At 39.2% G+C, this 13,745-nt stretch overlaps 1 protein-coding gene across 1 annotated transcript in view; it reads right to left on the reverse strand.

Moving 5' to 3' along the window:
• Positions 1-455: 455 nt before the first annotated feature.
• LOC309978649 (peptidyl-prolyl cis-trans isomerase A-like) overlaps positions 456-13,745 on the reverse strand; it is a gene marked incomplete at both ends in the record, with an annotated part of 39,193 nt that continues 25,903 nt past the window's right edge. The window contains 3 exon segments of the mRNA XM_082865152.1: positions 456-955; positions 958-972; positions 975-1,001. Of these exon segments, the coding sequence (XP_082721278.1) occupies positions 456-955; positions 958-972; positions 975-1,001 (542 nt within the window).

The following is a 13,745-nucleotide window of genomic DNA, read 5'->3' on the forward strand; positions in this document are numbered from 1 at the left end:
AAAACTGATGCATATATACAAGCACTTTTCTATGGTATTTACTCAAGAGTGGAATTGCTGGGCTACGGAGTACGTGTGTCTTCAATTTTATTAAATAATTCCTAACTGTTTTCCAAAGTGGTTATATTAATTGCACACGTCCACTGATAGAGTATTAAAATTATATGTTTTTCACCACTGGATATTATCAGACTGTAAAAATTTGCCAGTCTGGAATGTGGGTAATGATCTTGTACTGTCGGGTTTTTTGTTGTTGTTTTTTAGTTTTTATTTCATAATCATAAACAACTTTGAAATCCAGCTAAACTTGGAGGGGGATAAGGAAAATATGGAACCGAAAGAACTGCAGTAAGAACACAAAAATTGTAGGATATTTCGAGCAGATGGGGATGAAGGGGTGTTCCCCTGAGCTACAGAAGGAATGTCTGGTGGTTAAGATAAAACACAATTCAGATTTATAAGATTTGTCCACAGTCAGCAATGGTGATCTTCTTGCTGGTCTTGCCATTCCTGAACCCAAAGCACATGGCTTCCACAATATTCTTGCCCTCTTTCACCTTGCCAAAGACCACATGCTTGCCATCCAACCACTCAGTCTTGGCAGTGCAGGTGGAAAACTGGGAACCGTTTGTGTTGGGGCCAGCATTTGCCGTGGACAAGATGCCAGGACCCATATGCTTCAGGATGAAATTCTCGTCATGAAATTTCTCCCCATAGATGGACTTGCCACCAGTGCCATTATGGCATGTGAAGTCACCACCCTGGCACATAAATCCCAGAATTATTCTGTGAAAGCAGGCACCTTTGTAACCAAATCCTTTCTTCCCAGTGCTCAGAGCGTGAAAGCTTTCTGCTGTCTTTAGAACTTTGTCTGCAAACAGCTCGAAGGAGATGCAGCCCAAGGACTCTCCCTGGATGGCGATGTCGAAGAACACGATGGAGTTGACCAAGGTGTGCAGCGCGGGAGGCTCAGGGCGGCGTCGTCTGCAAGGCCTCTGGTACTGTGGTTTTAATTTATATTTTCCTGAGTTGAGTACCATTTCAAATGATCTTTGGACATGTGGAATTACTCTGTTTTGAAGGAACTGTTCAAACCTTTTGTTCATTTTTCTGTAGAGGTCTTTGTTGTCTTTTCCTTATTGATTTGTAAGATTATATATAAATATATATACCTGATTCTCATTATTCACAATAGTTATGTTCTACAAAGTCACCATAAACACTGAATTAGCAAATGATGAACTATGCTCTTAGGAAAAATACAGGATTAGGTTCCTACGGGTCTCTGGTGACATTTTCACCGACTGAAGTGTCATTTGTGTTGTATAGGTTCTTTGCCAATGTCCTTTTAAAACAAGCCAGTCTTATCAGCATTGTAAATCTTCTCTTCCCATTACTCTTTTCCTGTACAACACTTAGTGGATACTTTTAAAATTCTTCCACAGCCTCCTGACCTGCAGAACCTGCCTCACCTACAAGTTTCACGTTTTTCACACCATATTGCCTTTTGAAACAAGCAAGCCAGTCAGCCAGGATTAGTCAAGAGGGTTTAATATTTTCCTAACCCTGAGTAATCTGACTGTAAATTTCTTTGGCTTTCAGCCTCACAACATTGAGGCCCACTATGCTTTTATTAATTGGTTATCATCTTATAAATCCACGGACTTAACCACTCTTCCATCTTTTCCATAGCATCATCACACACTATAGCTGTTACTTTAGCACTTTCCAGAGCTGCCTGATGTAAAGATGGACAAATTTCCTCTTCCTTTTTCTGGATATACCAAATCGTTGGCTCATCAACTGCGAACTTGTGAAATAAAATGGAGTCACTTATGTTAAGGGGTCTTAAAATAGAGCTGGGAGGCCATTACCAAGGTGGACTTTATGCATGTCCCAACTGGGTGGAACCCCAATCTGGGTTCTGGCTGGGTTCGAGTCCCAGCGTGTGGGTTCAAGTCCCAATTTGTGTTGCACGGTTTCAGAGCCATGAACTTTTGAACTGGGTCAAACTACAAACCAAGGACTGGGAGTCGGCAAGAACACCTGCAACTTGTCACAGTAACGAACTTTACCTCCCTTCTGCCTCTAATTCCAATTAAAATTCCTTGTAATGCAAAACCCTCTTCTTTGCCTTTAAAAGCTCCTGACTTTTACGCCCTGGTGAGACACTTTGGGTTGCAACCCGAATCTGTATGCCCCAGTTGTACTTCTTTGATCTCAAATGTCAACTACGAATTGGCACTCACCATTGGCACTTGCCATCTATCGCTACAAGGATTAAATCAGGTGCTGCTGCAGCTGCTGACTTTCAACACCCCTGAAAGCAGTTCAGGGTGGAGAGCAGAAATGAGGCACTCTGTGCTCTGGGAAAAACTGGCAGAACAGGTCTTCAGATAGTTAGATATTTCCAGGAGCTGATTTTATGAGCCCAATTTTTGCATCTCCTCATATCTAGAAAAGCACTAAAAGCCTTCATGGTGACGACTGCTCCTTGTGACTAGCAGTAACCTGCACGAGACAAGCAGAAACCTTCTGTAGAAAAATATGTGCTCTATTGCATGTACTCCCCCTTCACCAAAATCACATATATACTGGCCTTCCGCCCTGCCTCTTTGGAGCAGTTTCTCAGAGCTATCTGGGATGCTGTCTCCCGGGCTCCAGTCCTCATTTTGCCCCAAATAAAACTTAACTTGCAACTCTCACGTTGTGTATTTTTTAAGTCGACACAAATAAATGCTTTCTACTTGATTATTGCCTCCTAGGTTTATTTAGGTTGACAAACTCATGGCCAACAGCACTGTAACTCATGCCTGAACAAAGTTTATTAATACTCATAAAGCAAATCATAGCCTGCTTAGGAACACTTGGACAGTACTCCAATGCTGTGCTTGGAGGCCATTTTAGACAGCAAAATCACTGAAAACAAGCGAAAAAAAAATGCAAGAAATATGGCGCTAAATAGACCTTGAAAATAACACTTGTTTACAGTATGAGAGCTGAAATAAGGCAGAGAGCATTGCCTTATTCGACCTCAGCTGGCAATGTCTGTGTTGAAAGACTTAAATTCACCACTCAGTGCATGATCATAAATGACCACAAAAACACGGTAAGTATTGATTTTGGGATTACAATGAAATTTTGTGAGCAAATGAATCCACAAGTACCAAATCTGTAAATGATGAGGAGGGATTGTGTATATTGATGTATGTGTGTGTGGCGAAATCAGGGTTAAATTTCATTTTTTTCCCTGTGTATACCCAATTGTCTCAGCACCATTTAAGAAGAAAAAAAACCTGACCTTTTCCCACTCCTCTGCAGTGTTACTTTTGTCAAAAATCAAATATCCATTTATGCAAGGTTCTATGTGATATTATGATTTATAATGAGAAGTATGTATTTGGTCTTTGTCCTGTTTCTGGCTCAGAGCTCCTAAAACACTTGGAATTTCCTAAGGATGAGAGCCATAATGGTGTTTTGTTATGTTAATGAGGTGACTTTTGGAGAGCACTTAAGAAACCTATGGGTGGGGGCTGATTGCCAGGAGAGCCAACCACGTGATTAGAGGGTTGGAACTTTCACTAACCTCCCCCACCTCTGGGGAGGGCCGAGGGGCTGAAGGTTGAATTCAGTCTGCCAATGATCAATGATTTAATCAATCATGCCTATGTAATGAAACCTCCATAAAACCCCAAAAGGACGGAGTTTGGAAAGATTCTGGTTTGGCAAACGTGGAGATTTGGGGATACTGGTGTGCCTTGTGAGGGCTTGGAAGCTCTGCACCCCCTCCCACATGACTTGCCTATACATCTCTTCCATCCTGCTGTTCCTGAGTCATGTCCTTTTATAACCAACCGGTGATCCATCCAGTAAGTAAAACGTTTCTCTGAGTTCTGTGAGCTGATGTAGCAAGTTAATCAAGCCCAAAGAGGGGATTGTGGGAACCTTTGATTTGTAGCTGGTTGGTCAGAAGAACAGGTGATAACTTGGACTTGAGACTGGCCTCTGAAGTTGGGGTCAGGAGCAGTCTTGTAGAACTGAGCCCTTAACCTGTGGAACGTGATGCTGTCTCCAGGTAGATAGTGTCAGAATTGAGATAACTTGTAGGACACCCAGCTGGTGCCCCAAAAATTGTTGGTATGGAAAAACCCCTCTCACCACATTGGAAATTGGTGACCCAAACAATTATAGCAACTCTATTTCTGCCTTCTCCTGTTCTGCCCATTTTACTGTCCCTATACCAATATCACACTGCTTAATTACTCTAATTTTATAATTATTTTTTAATTTAATTTAATTTTTGTCTGTATTGGGACTTCGTTGCTGCACGTGGGCTTTCTCTAGTTGTGGCTACTCTTCTTTGCGGTACACGGGCTTCTCATTGTGGGGTGGCTTCTCTTGTTGCAGAGCATGGGCTCTACGCACATGGGCTTCAATAGTTGTGGCACGTGGGCTCAGTAGTTGTGGCTTGCAAGTTCTAGAGCACAGGCTCAGTAGCTGTGGCTCACAGGCTTAATTGCTCCACAGCATGTGGGGTCTCCCCAGACCAGGGCTCGAACCCATGTCCCCTGCATTGGCAGGTGGATTCTTTACAACTGCACCACCAGGGACGTCCCAGATGTTATCTTTTTAAATGTCACTTTCTATCTGTTGTTGATGGTACATAGAAATACCATTCTCTTTTATGTGTTTTTTTATGGAGAACTTGCTAAACTTACTTATCAATTCTAATAATTTATCTCTATATTATTTTGTATTTTTATGTGCATAATTATATATATAATGTGCACATATATATATATATAAAATGTCATCTTCCCCTGCACCCTTTCTGATGAATATAACCTGACCATGCTGGCTAGGACTTCAGTACAAATGTTAAGTTGAAGTGGCGGTAGTGGGCCTCCTTGTGTTGTTGCACATTTCAATGGAAATTGCTCAGTGTGTCACCATTAAGTATCTTTTGTAACCGTCAGTTTTCAAGTAAAGAAAGTTTAAAAAAATTTTTTTTTTTTTTGGTCACACTGTGTGGCTTGTGGGATCTTAGTTCCCCAACCAAGGATTGAACCCAGGCCCTCAGCAGTGAAAGGACACAGTCCTAACCACTGGACTGCCAGGGAATTCCCTTAAAGGAAGTTAGTTTTCTTATAGAAATTGAGCCAAGTCTTTCTATTATGACTATGTTATTAATTATATCAAGTGATTTAACTCCACCTATTTTGATGATCCTATGATTCTCCCATTTTAATATGGTAATATGGTACATTACATTAATTAAAATTTTAAAGCAAAACAGAACAAGCATTTCTGAAATAACTCCACAATCTAATGATATATTATCCTTTTTTTCTGTTGCTGATACTTTGTGAGGATTTTTGCACGTATACTTTGGAATGAGATTCACAAGTAATTTTCCTTTCTTATACAACTCTTGTTAGAGTTTTTAACAAGCTGTTAGACTCACAGAATGAGTTGCGAACTGTACCTTCTTATTCAATTATTGGGAATGATAGTTAGTGTAATGCTCGAATTATTGCTGTCTTGAATGTTTGGTAGAACCACTAGTGAAGCTCTTTGTACCTGCAGCTTTCAATGTAGGAAGATTTTCATTACTAATGCAAATGCTTTAATCATTAAAGAACTATTCAGTTTTAAATTGCTTCTGGGTAATTTTTGATAAATTATAGTTTTCTAGAAATTTATACATTGTATCTAAATATTAAGTGTATTACCATAAAGTTGTTCATGACATTCCCTTATTAATATCTGAAAGATCTGTGACAATCTTTTGTTGTTCATTCTTTCTTTCTTTTTTTTTTTTTTTGCGGTATGCGAGCCTCTCACTGTTGTGGCCTCTCCCGTTGCGGAGCACAGGCTCCGGACGCGCAGGCCCAGCGGCCGTGGCTCACGGGCCCAGCCGCTCCGTGGCATGTGGGATCTTCCCGGACCGGGGCACGAACCCGCGTCCCCTGCATCGTTAGGCGGACTCTCAACCACTGCGCCACCAGGGAATCCCTGTTGTTCATTCTTAATGTGTTTTGGCAGACATTTATTGAATTTTTAGAATAAATGTTATTTTTAATTTTAATTAATTGCAGAAAATTGCAAAATTTAATTACAGAAAAATTTTAATTACAGAAAAATTGCAAAGACAGTACAGACTTCCTGTATACTTTGCACCCAGTTTCCCCTATTATTAACATATTATATTAGTATCATAAATTTGGTAACAAGCCACCAATATTGGTATCCTATTATTCACTAAAGTCCATACCTTATTCCAATTTTTTTTAACTTTTCACATAACGTCCTTTTCCTCTTTCAGGATCCCATCAATGATCTCACATCACATTTAGCTGTCATGTATCCTGAGGCTCCTCTAAGACAGTGACAATTTTTCAGACTTTCCTTGTAGTTTCGGTGTCCACATTTTTAGGTATTGGTGAGGTATTTTATAGAACATCCTTAAAGTGGGATTTGTCTGATGCTTTTCTTATAATTAGACTGGGGTTAGGTTATACACTATCAACAAGACTTATGACTTTTAATGACCTTGATCACATGGCTGAGGTAGGGTTTCTCCAGGGTAAAGTTACTTCTATTCATCTTTTCTTTTTTTTTTAACATCTTTATTAGAGTATAATTGCTTTACAATGGTGTAACAGTATCTGCTTTATAACAAAGTGAATCAGTTATACATATACATATGTCCCCATATCTCTTCCCTCTTGCATCTCCCTCCCTCCCACCCTCCCTATCCCACCCCTCTAGTTGGTCACAAAGCACTGAGCTGATCTCCCTGTGCTATGCGGCTGCTTCCCACTAGCTATCTATTTTACATTTGGTAGTGTATATATGTCCATGCCACTCTCTCACTTTGTCCCAGCTTACCCTTCCCCCTCCCGTATCCTCAAGTCCATTCTCTAGTAGGTCTGCATCTTTATTCCCATCTTGCCCCTAGGTTCCTCTGACCATTTTCTGTTTTCTTTCTTTTTTTCTTTTTTTAGATTCCGTATATATGTGTTAGCATACGGTATTTTCCTCTTTCTGACTTACTTCACTATGTATGACAGTCTCTAGGTCCATCCACCTCACTACAAATAACTCAGTTTCGTTTCTTTTTATGGCTAAGTAATATTCCATTGTATATATGTGCCACATCTTCTTTATCCATTCATCTCTCGATGGACACTTAGGTTGCTTCCATGTCCTGGCTATTGTAAATAGTGCTGCAGTGAACATTGTGGTACTTGACTCTTTTTGAATTATGGTTTTCTCAGGGTATATGCCCAGTAGTGGGATTGCTGGGTCATATGGTATTTCTATTTTTAGTTTTTTAAGGAACCTCCATACTGTTCTCCATAGTGGCTGTATCAGTTTACATTCCCACCAAGAGTGCAAGAGAGTTTCCTTTTCCCCACACCATCTCCAGCATTTATTGTTTGTAGATTTTTTTTTTTTTTTTTTGCGGTACACGGGCCTCTCACTGTTGTGGCCTCTCCCGTTGCGGAGCACAGGCTCCAGACGCGCAGGCTCAGCGGCCATGGCTCATGGGCCCAGCCACTCCGCGGCATGTGGGATCTTCCTGGACCGGAGCACGAACCTGCATCCCCTGCATCGGCAGGCGGACTCCCAACCACTGCGCCACCAGGGAAGCCCCTGCTGAGAGTTTTTATCATGAATGGATGTAAGTTATTGTCTGATGCTTTTCTGCATCAATTGATCTTATCACATGTTATTTTTTTCTTTAGACTATTGATATGGTTTGCATTGATTGATTTTTGCATGTTGAATGAGCCTTGCATATACACTTTATCATGGTGTATATTTTTTAATACAGTATGGGATTCAATTTGTTAATATTTTGTTGAAGATTTTTGTATCTATGCTCACGGGAGAATGGTCTATAGTTTTTCTTTCTTGTGATATCTTTATCTGGATTTCATAAAAGGGTAATGTTGGCCTCATAAAATGAGTTAGGAAGTGTTCCTTCTGTTCCTATTTCCCAAAAGAGATTATAGAGAATCGATATTATTTCTTCATTAAGTGTTTGGTAGAATTCACCAGTGAAATCATCTGGGTCTAGTGCTTCCCTTTTTGGAAGGTTATTAATTTTTATTTTCTGTAATAGTTTTAGGCCTACCCAGATTATCTGTTTCTCTTTGTGTGACTTTTTGTAGTTTGTGTCGTTCAAACAAATGGTCCATTTCATTCGGGTTATCAGAACTGTGGGCATGGAATTGTTAATAGTATTCTGTTGTTATCTTTTAAATATTCATAGGATCAGTTATATGATCCTTCTTTCATTTATGATATTTGTATCTTGTACTCTCTCTTTTTCTTTAGGTTAGCCTGTCTGCAGGTTTATCACTTATTATTATCTTTTCAAAGAAACTGCTTTAAGTTTCTTTGATTTTCTCTATTTCGGTCCTGTTTTAAATTCTATTGATTTCTGCTCTAATATTTATTATTTCTATTTTAATTCTAGTTTTAGACTTAAATGTATTTTTTCTTTAGTCTCCTAAGATATAAACTTAAATTATGGATAACAGATCACTGTTCATTTCTAAAATATGTATTTTATACCACGAATTTCCTTCTAAGCACTACTTTCCACTCATCTCACAAAATTTCTAAGTTGTATTTTATATTCATTAGGTTCAAAGTATTTTTTAAAATTTCTCTTGAGACTTTTTCTTTGTTTGTTGTATTATTTAAAAATGTATTGTTTAATTTCCAAATATTTGGGAACTTTAGAGCTACCTTCCTGCTGTTTATTTCTCATTCAATTGCTTTGTGGTATGAGAATATACATTGTGTGATTTCTTTTATTAGGATTGGTTTCTGGAGAATTGCCTTGTTCTTTAGACTTGACTGGTTTAGGATATCTTTTTCCTCATTTTCCTTGACTCTCTGTGTTGGTGTCTGTGCATTAGACAAAGCAGGCACTTCTCCCAGTCTTCATGGGCTGGCCACGTATAGGACAAGACTCCAACAAATCAGTCCTGCCAGAGGTTCTGGGGCCTCTAATAATTCTTTCCCTCCTCAGGGGGAAACTGAGAGCTTGGGCTTTTTATCTGTTCACTGTGTGCTGAGCAAGAGAAGGCATCTACTAGCCCAAGCTGTGTGACTTCTGTCTCTCCTGGGGCTGGTAGATGGTGCTGGACCTGTTTGAACTCTAGGACTAGTGAGATAGATGCTAGGTCTTTGGGCATCTCAGGAGAAGTTGGGAAGCTGGCTGCAGGGATCAACTCTTTCCTGCCCCAGGAGGAAGCTGAAAGCTGGGATTTTCCATCTGTTCATTCTGTGCTGAGCAGAGGAAAGAATCTATGGCATCTACCAGCCCAAGCCATCAGTTCAGCTCTGCCCCTGGCTGCTAGACTATGCTGGACCTGTCAGAAGTCCAACTAGCAAGACAAAAGCCAGTCCTCTAGGGAGCCCCTTTGAAAAAGTTGGGGTGTTGGATATGTGAACCAAGCCCTTCATTTCCCTGGGTGAAGTTGGGAGCTAGGGGATCTCTTCCGGATCCTATGGAGCTGGGCTGGGATCAGGGACCCCAGTGAGAGGTGTCCCAAATCTCCCTACCCGCTTCAGTGAGTCTGGTTTAGCTTTCCTCGGGTGCAGGAGACTTTCTCTTAGTTTCTAGATTTCTCACAATGGGAATTTGTCCATGAATTGTTGCTGAACCAGTTTGTTTGTGGGAGGAAGGAGAATCCATGGTTTCCAACATCTTGCTGATATCACTCCATACGCTTTCCTTTAAAGGGATTAAGGTGTGTTTTATGGCCTAGAAAGTGGTTTATCTTGGTGACTGTTCTTGAGAAAATTCATGTGACTTGAGAAGAAGGTGAATTCTACTCTTGTTGGATGGAGTATTTCCTAAGTCTCAATTAGACCAGTTTGCCTGATAGTGCTGTTTAGGTCATTTACATCCTATTGATTTTCCACCTGGTTGATTTATCAATTACTAACAGGGGAGTTTTGACTGACCAAGTGTCCACAGTTGTCTATTTCTTACTCTGTATTCTGTCTTGACCAAAATTTAGTCAGGTTTCTCTCTTCCCTAGGGCCCCTGAACTTTGCTTGTCCCCAAGTGTGAGCAAGTCCTAAAGTGCAGAACATCTTCCCTTATCAGTTTATATTGAGAATTGGCTGACCACAGTGTGACACGTGTCCTGTCAGACCCTGCTGGGCATTTCTTCTAATTGGCAGTACCAAAGGTACTGCTTACGTTTTTGTTTGATTTTGAGATGCTTGCAGATTTCTGAGATGGGGTAGATCTCCCTGTTACAATAGTTTTTCTTCTGAAGAAAATCTCTCCTTATCTAAGTCCAGATTTATTTTTATTTGACAAAAGTTTCCAATAGATGATTTGTCTATTTCTCCTTAAATTTCAATTAGGTTTTGTTTCATGTATTTTGGCACTCTGTTGTTAGCAACATATGCGTTTAGAATCATTATGTCTTTTTATAAAATTTAACTCTTTATCATTATGTAATATCCCTCATTAATCTGTTTTTTTTTTTTCTTTTTTGCCGTGCCACACGGCATGTGGGATCTTGGTTCCCTGACCAGGGATCAAACCCAAACCCCCTGGAGTGAAAGCAGGGAGTCGTAACCACTGGACCACCAGGGAAGTCCTCTCTGGTTAATTTTTTTTTTTTTTTTTTTTTGCGGTACGCAGGCCTCTCACTGCTGTGGCCTCTCCCACTGCGGAGCACAGGCTCTGGACGTGCAGGCTCAGCGGCCATGGCTCATGGGCCCAGCGCGGCATGTGGGATCTTCCCTGACCTGGACACGAACCCGTGTCCCCTACATTGGCAGGCAGACTCTCAACCACTGCACCACCAGGGAAGCCCCTCTCTGGTTAATTTTAAGTGTCAACTTGGCTAGGGCCCAGTACTCAGATATTTGGTCAAACACAAGTCTAAATGTCACTGTGAAGGTATTTTTTTAAAGGTGAGATTAGCATTTAAATCAACAGACTTTGAGTAAAACAGATTTTCCTCCATAAGTTGAGTGAGACTCTTCCAACTAGTTGAAGGCTTTAGAAAATAAGAGAGGCCCCCTAACCTTGTTATGTGTTAACTTGACTACACTAAGGGATGCCCACATAGCTGGTAAAACATTATTTTTAGGTGTGTCTGTGAGAATGTTTCTTAGAGAGATTAGCATTTGAATTGGTAAACTGAGTAAAGAAGATCTTCCATCGCTAATGTGGAAGGGTATCATCCAATTCCTTGAGCCCCTGAATAGAACAAACAGGTGGAGAAAGGTGAATTTGTTGTCTTTGCTTGAGCTGAGACATCCACCTTCTCTTGCCCTTGGACATCGAAAGTCCTAGTTCAAATATTCTTCTACTTTGTTCTCTTTCTTCGCCTTCTGATATTCAAATTATTCATGTGTTAAACATTTTTGGAATTCTTAGATATTTTGTTCTTTTATTTTTCATTCTTTTTTCCCCTTTGTATTATAATTTAGGAAGTTTCTATTGACACATCTTCGAGTTTACTGATTCTTTCTCCAGCCATGCCCATTCTTCTGATGAGCCCATCAAAGGCATTCTTCATTTATGTTACCATGTTTTAGTTTTCCAGAATTTTCTTTTGATTGTTTCTCATAGTGTCTGTTTCTCTGCTTATATTACTCATTTATTTTTTCATATTGTCTACTTTTCCATTAGACTCCTTAACATATTATCATTGTTATTTTAAATTTCCTGCTTGATAATTCCAAAATATATGTCACATCTGAGTCTTATTTTGATGCTTGTTTTGTCTTTCCAGACTGTTTTTTCTTTTTGTTTAACATACCTTGTAATTTGTTGTTACAACTAGGCATGATGTATTGAGTAATACAAACTAAGTTAAATAAACTTGTAGTGTGAGGTTTTATGCATTTTGGTTAAGTTTGCCTATATTTAATGTTTGCTATAGCTGTAGATGACAGAGGTTTCAAATTCTTGTCATGTCTTTTTTTTTTTTTCCTTTTTCTTTTTGTCTCCCCTGTTGTCTATTGGCTTCCATGAAAATACTTCCTCTCGGTCTCTGCTTCCATCTGTGAATTATATTGGTATGGTGGTGGTGTGTGTCAGAGGGTAAATGTTCTATAATCTTACAGTTAAAATTTTAGTGGTCCTATGTCCCTGAACTGTGAGCTTTGGAAGCGCTTCTCAGATATCCCCCTTTTAGGAGACACACAGAGGGTGCCGGCAGTCAGGCACATGCTCTATCCCCCAGGTGGGATAAGGCTCAGTTAAAGTCTTTTCTGCTGGAGGGTAGGTCTTTGTTGTGGAGAACTCTCTGGGAATATTTCAAAGAGGTTATTTTTCCCCTCCTGCTAGAAACAGAGGGAAAATTTTTCCTGGATCCTTACTTGGAGAACATGGTGTGGTTCCTGGAGTGAAAGCCCATGAAAGCATGGGATTCTCCCTGAGGTTGGGTCCCCAGGAGTTTCTCATTTTCTGGCTAGGCCACACTCAAACTCCAACATTTTGTCTGTTACCATTTAAGTGTTATCTCCAGTGCCTTTTGCTACAAGTTAGCTGTTCTCTGTTATGAGTCTCTGTATTTGCCTGTCATTATAGACTTTGGGGTGGCAGTTTGCTCTGATACTTTGATTCTCTGAAGGATCCAAGAAAAGTTGTTGATTTTCAATTGTTCAGCTTTTTTCTTTATCTAAGAAAGGAAATGGCAACTTTCAAGCTCTTTTCCTATAAGTGCTGAAACCAGAAGTCTATCAATTTTATTATTTATGTCAAAGGACAAATTTTTGGTTTTCTTGACCCTCTTTTATTGTATATTCATGTACTGGTTCGTTAATTTGGCTCTCATCTTTAATATTTTCTTTTTTATCTTCTGGGGGTTAATTCTTCCATTTTGTTTCTAAACTTACTAAAATAGACTATTACTGCATTAATCTTCATCCTTTATTTTTTTCTCTGATATATGTAGTTAAGGAATAAATTTCCTGCTAAGCATGGCTTTAACTTCATCCCACACATTTAGATACAGCATTTGTATTAACTTTTATTTCAAAATAGTTCTAATTTCCATTAAGACTTATTTCTTCACCTAAAGATTTTTAAAGCATATTTAAAAATTTTGAAAAGCAAGAATTTTCATTTTATCTTTGTGATGTTGATTTCTGACATTGTGATCACAGAGAATATGCCATAACTGAAATTGTTTGATTTTTATTGAGACGAGCTTTGTAGCCAAGGATATAGTCAATGTTTACAAGTGTTCAGTGTATGGTTTTTAGAATATGTATTCTTCAGGAATTACACAGCAGTTATAAAGTTTAAATTGTTAATGGTTTAATTCCAGTTTTCAATATCTTTACTAATATGTTTGTCTGCTCGACCTATCCATTAAGGAGACCAGTATGCAATGTTTGAAAAGTTTTCAATTTTATTATAATTCTACTAATTATTCTTTTATATATTGTTGGCCATATTTTTAGCACAAACAAAATGACGGACACTTTGTTATATATTCACGATTAATTAAGCCTTTTATCATTCTGAAGTTAAAGTCTTTCTCCTTACTAATTGATATTGCTGTAATTCTATTTTATTTCATGTTAATGTAGCTATACCAGTTGCAATTGCATATTGTGTTTTTATCTCCTACCTCTGCTTTAATGAAGCAAGCGCCCCAGAGCTCACGTGACCAGACTTTGTTGACCTGAAGAAAAGAGCTTCTTGTTGCCTATCCTCAGTGAAATCAAGAATTGTTTCAGCA

The sequence above is a fragment of the Leucopleurus acutus genome (genome assembly GCF_964270905.1).
Source record: "Leucopleurus acutus genome assembly, chromosome: X".
Lineage (NCBI taxonomy): Eukaryota > Metazoa > Chordata > Mammalia > Artiodactyla > Delphinidae > Leucopleurus > Leucopleurus acutus.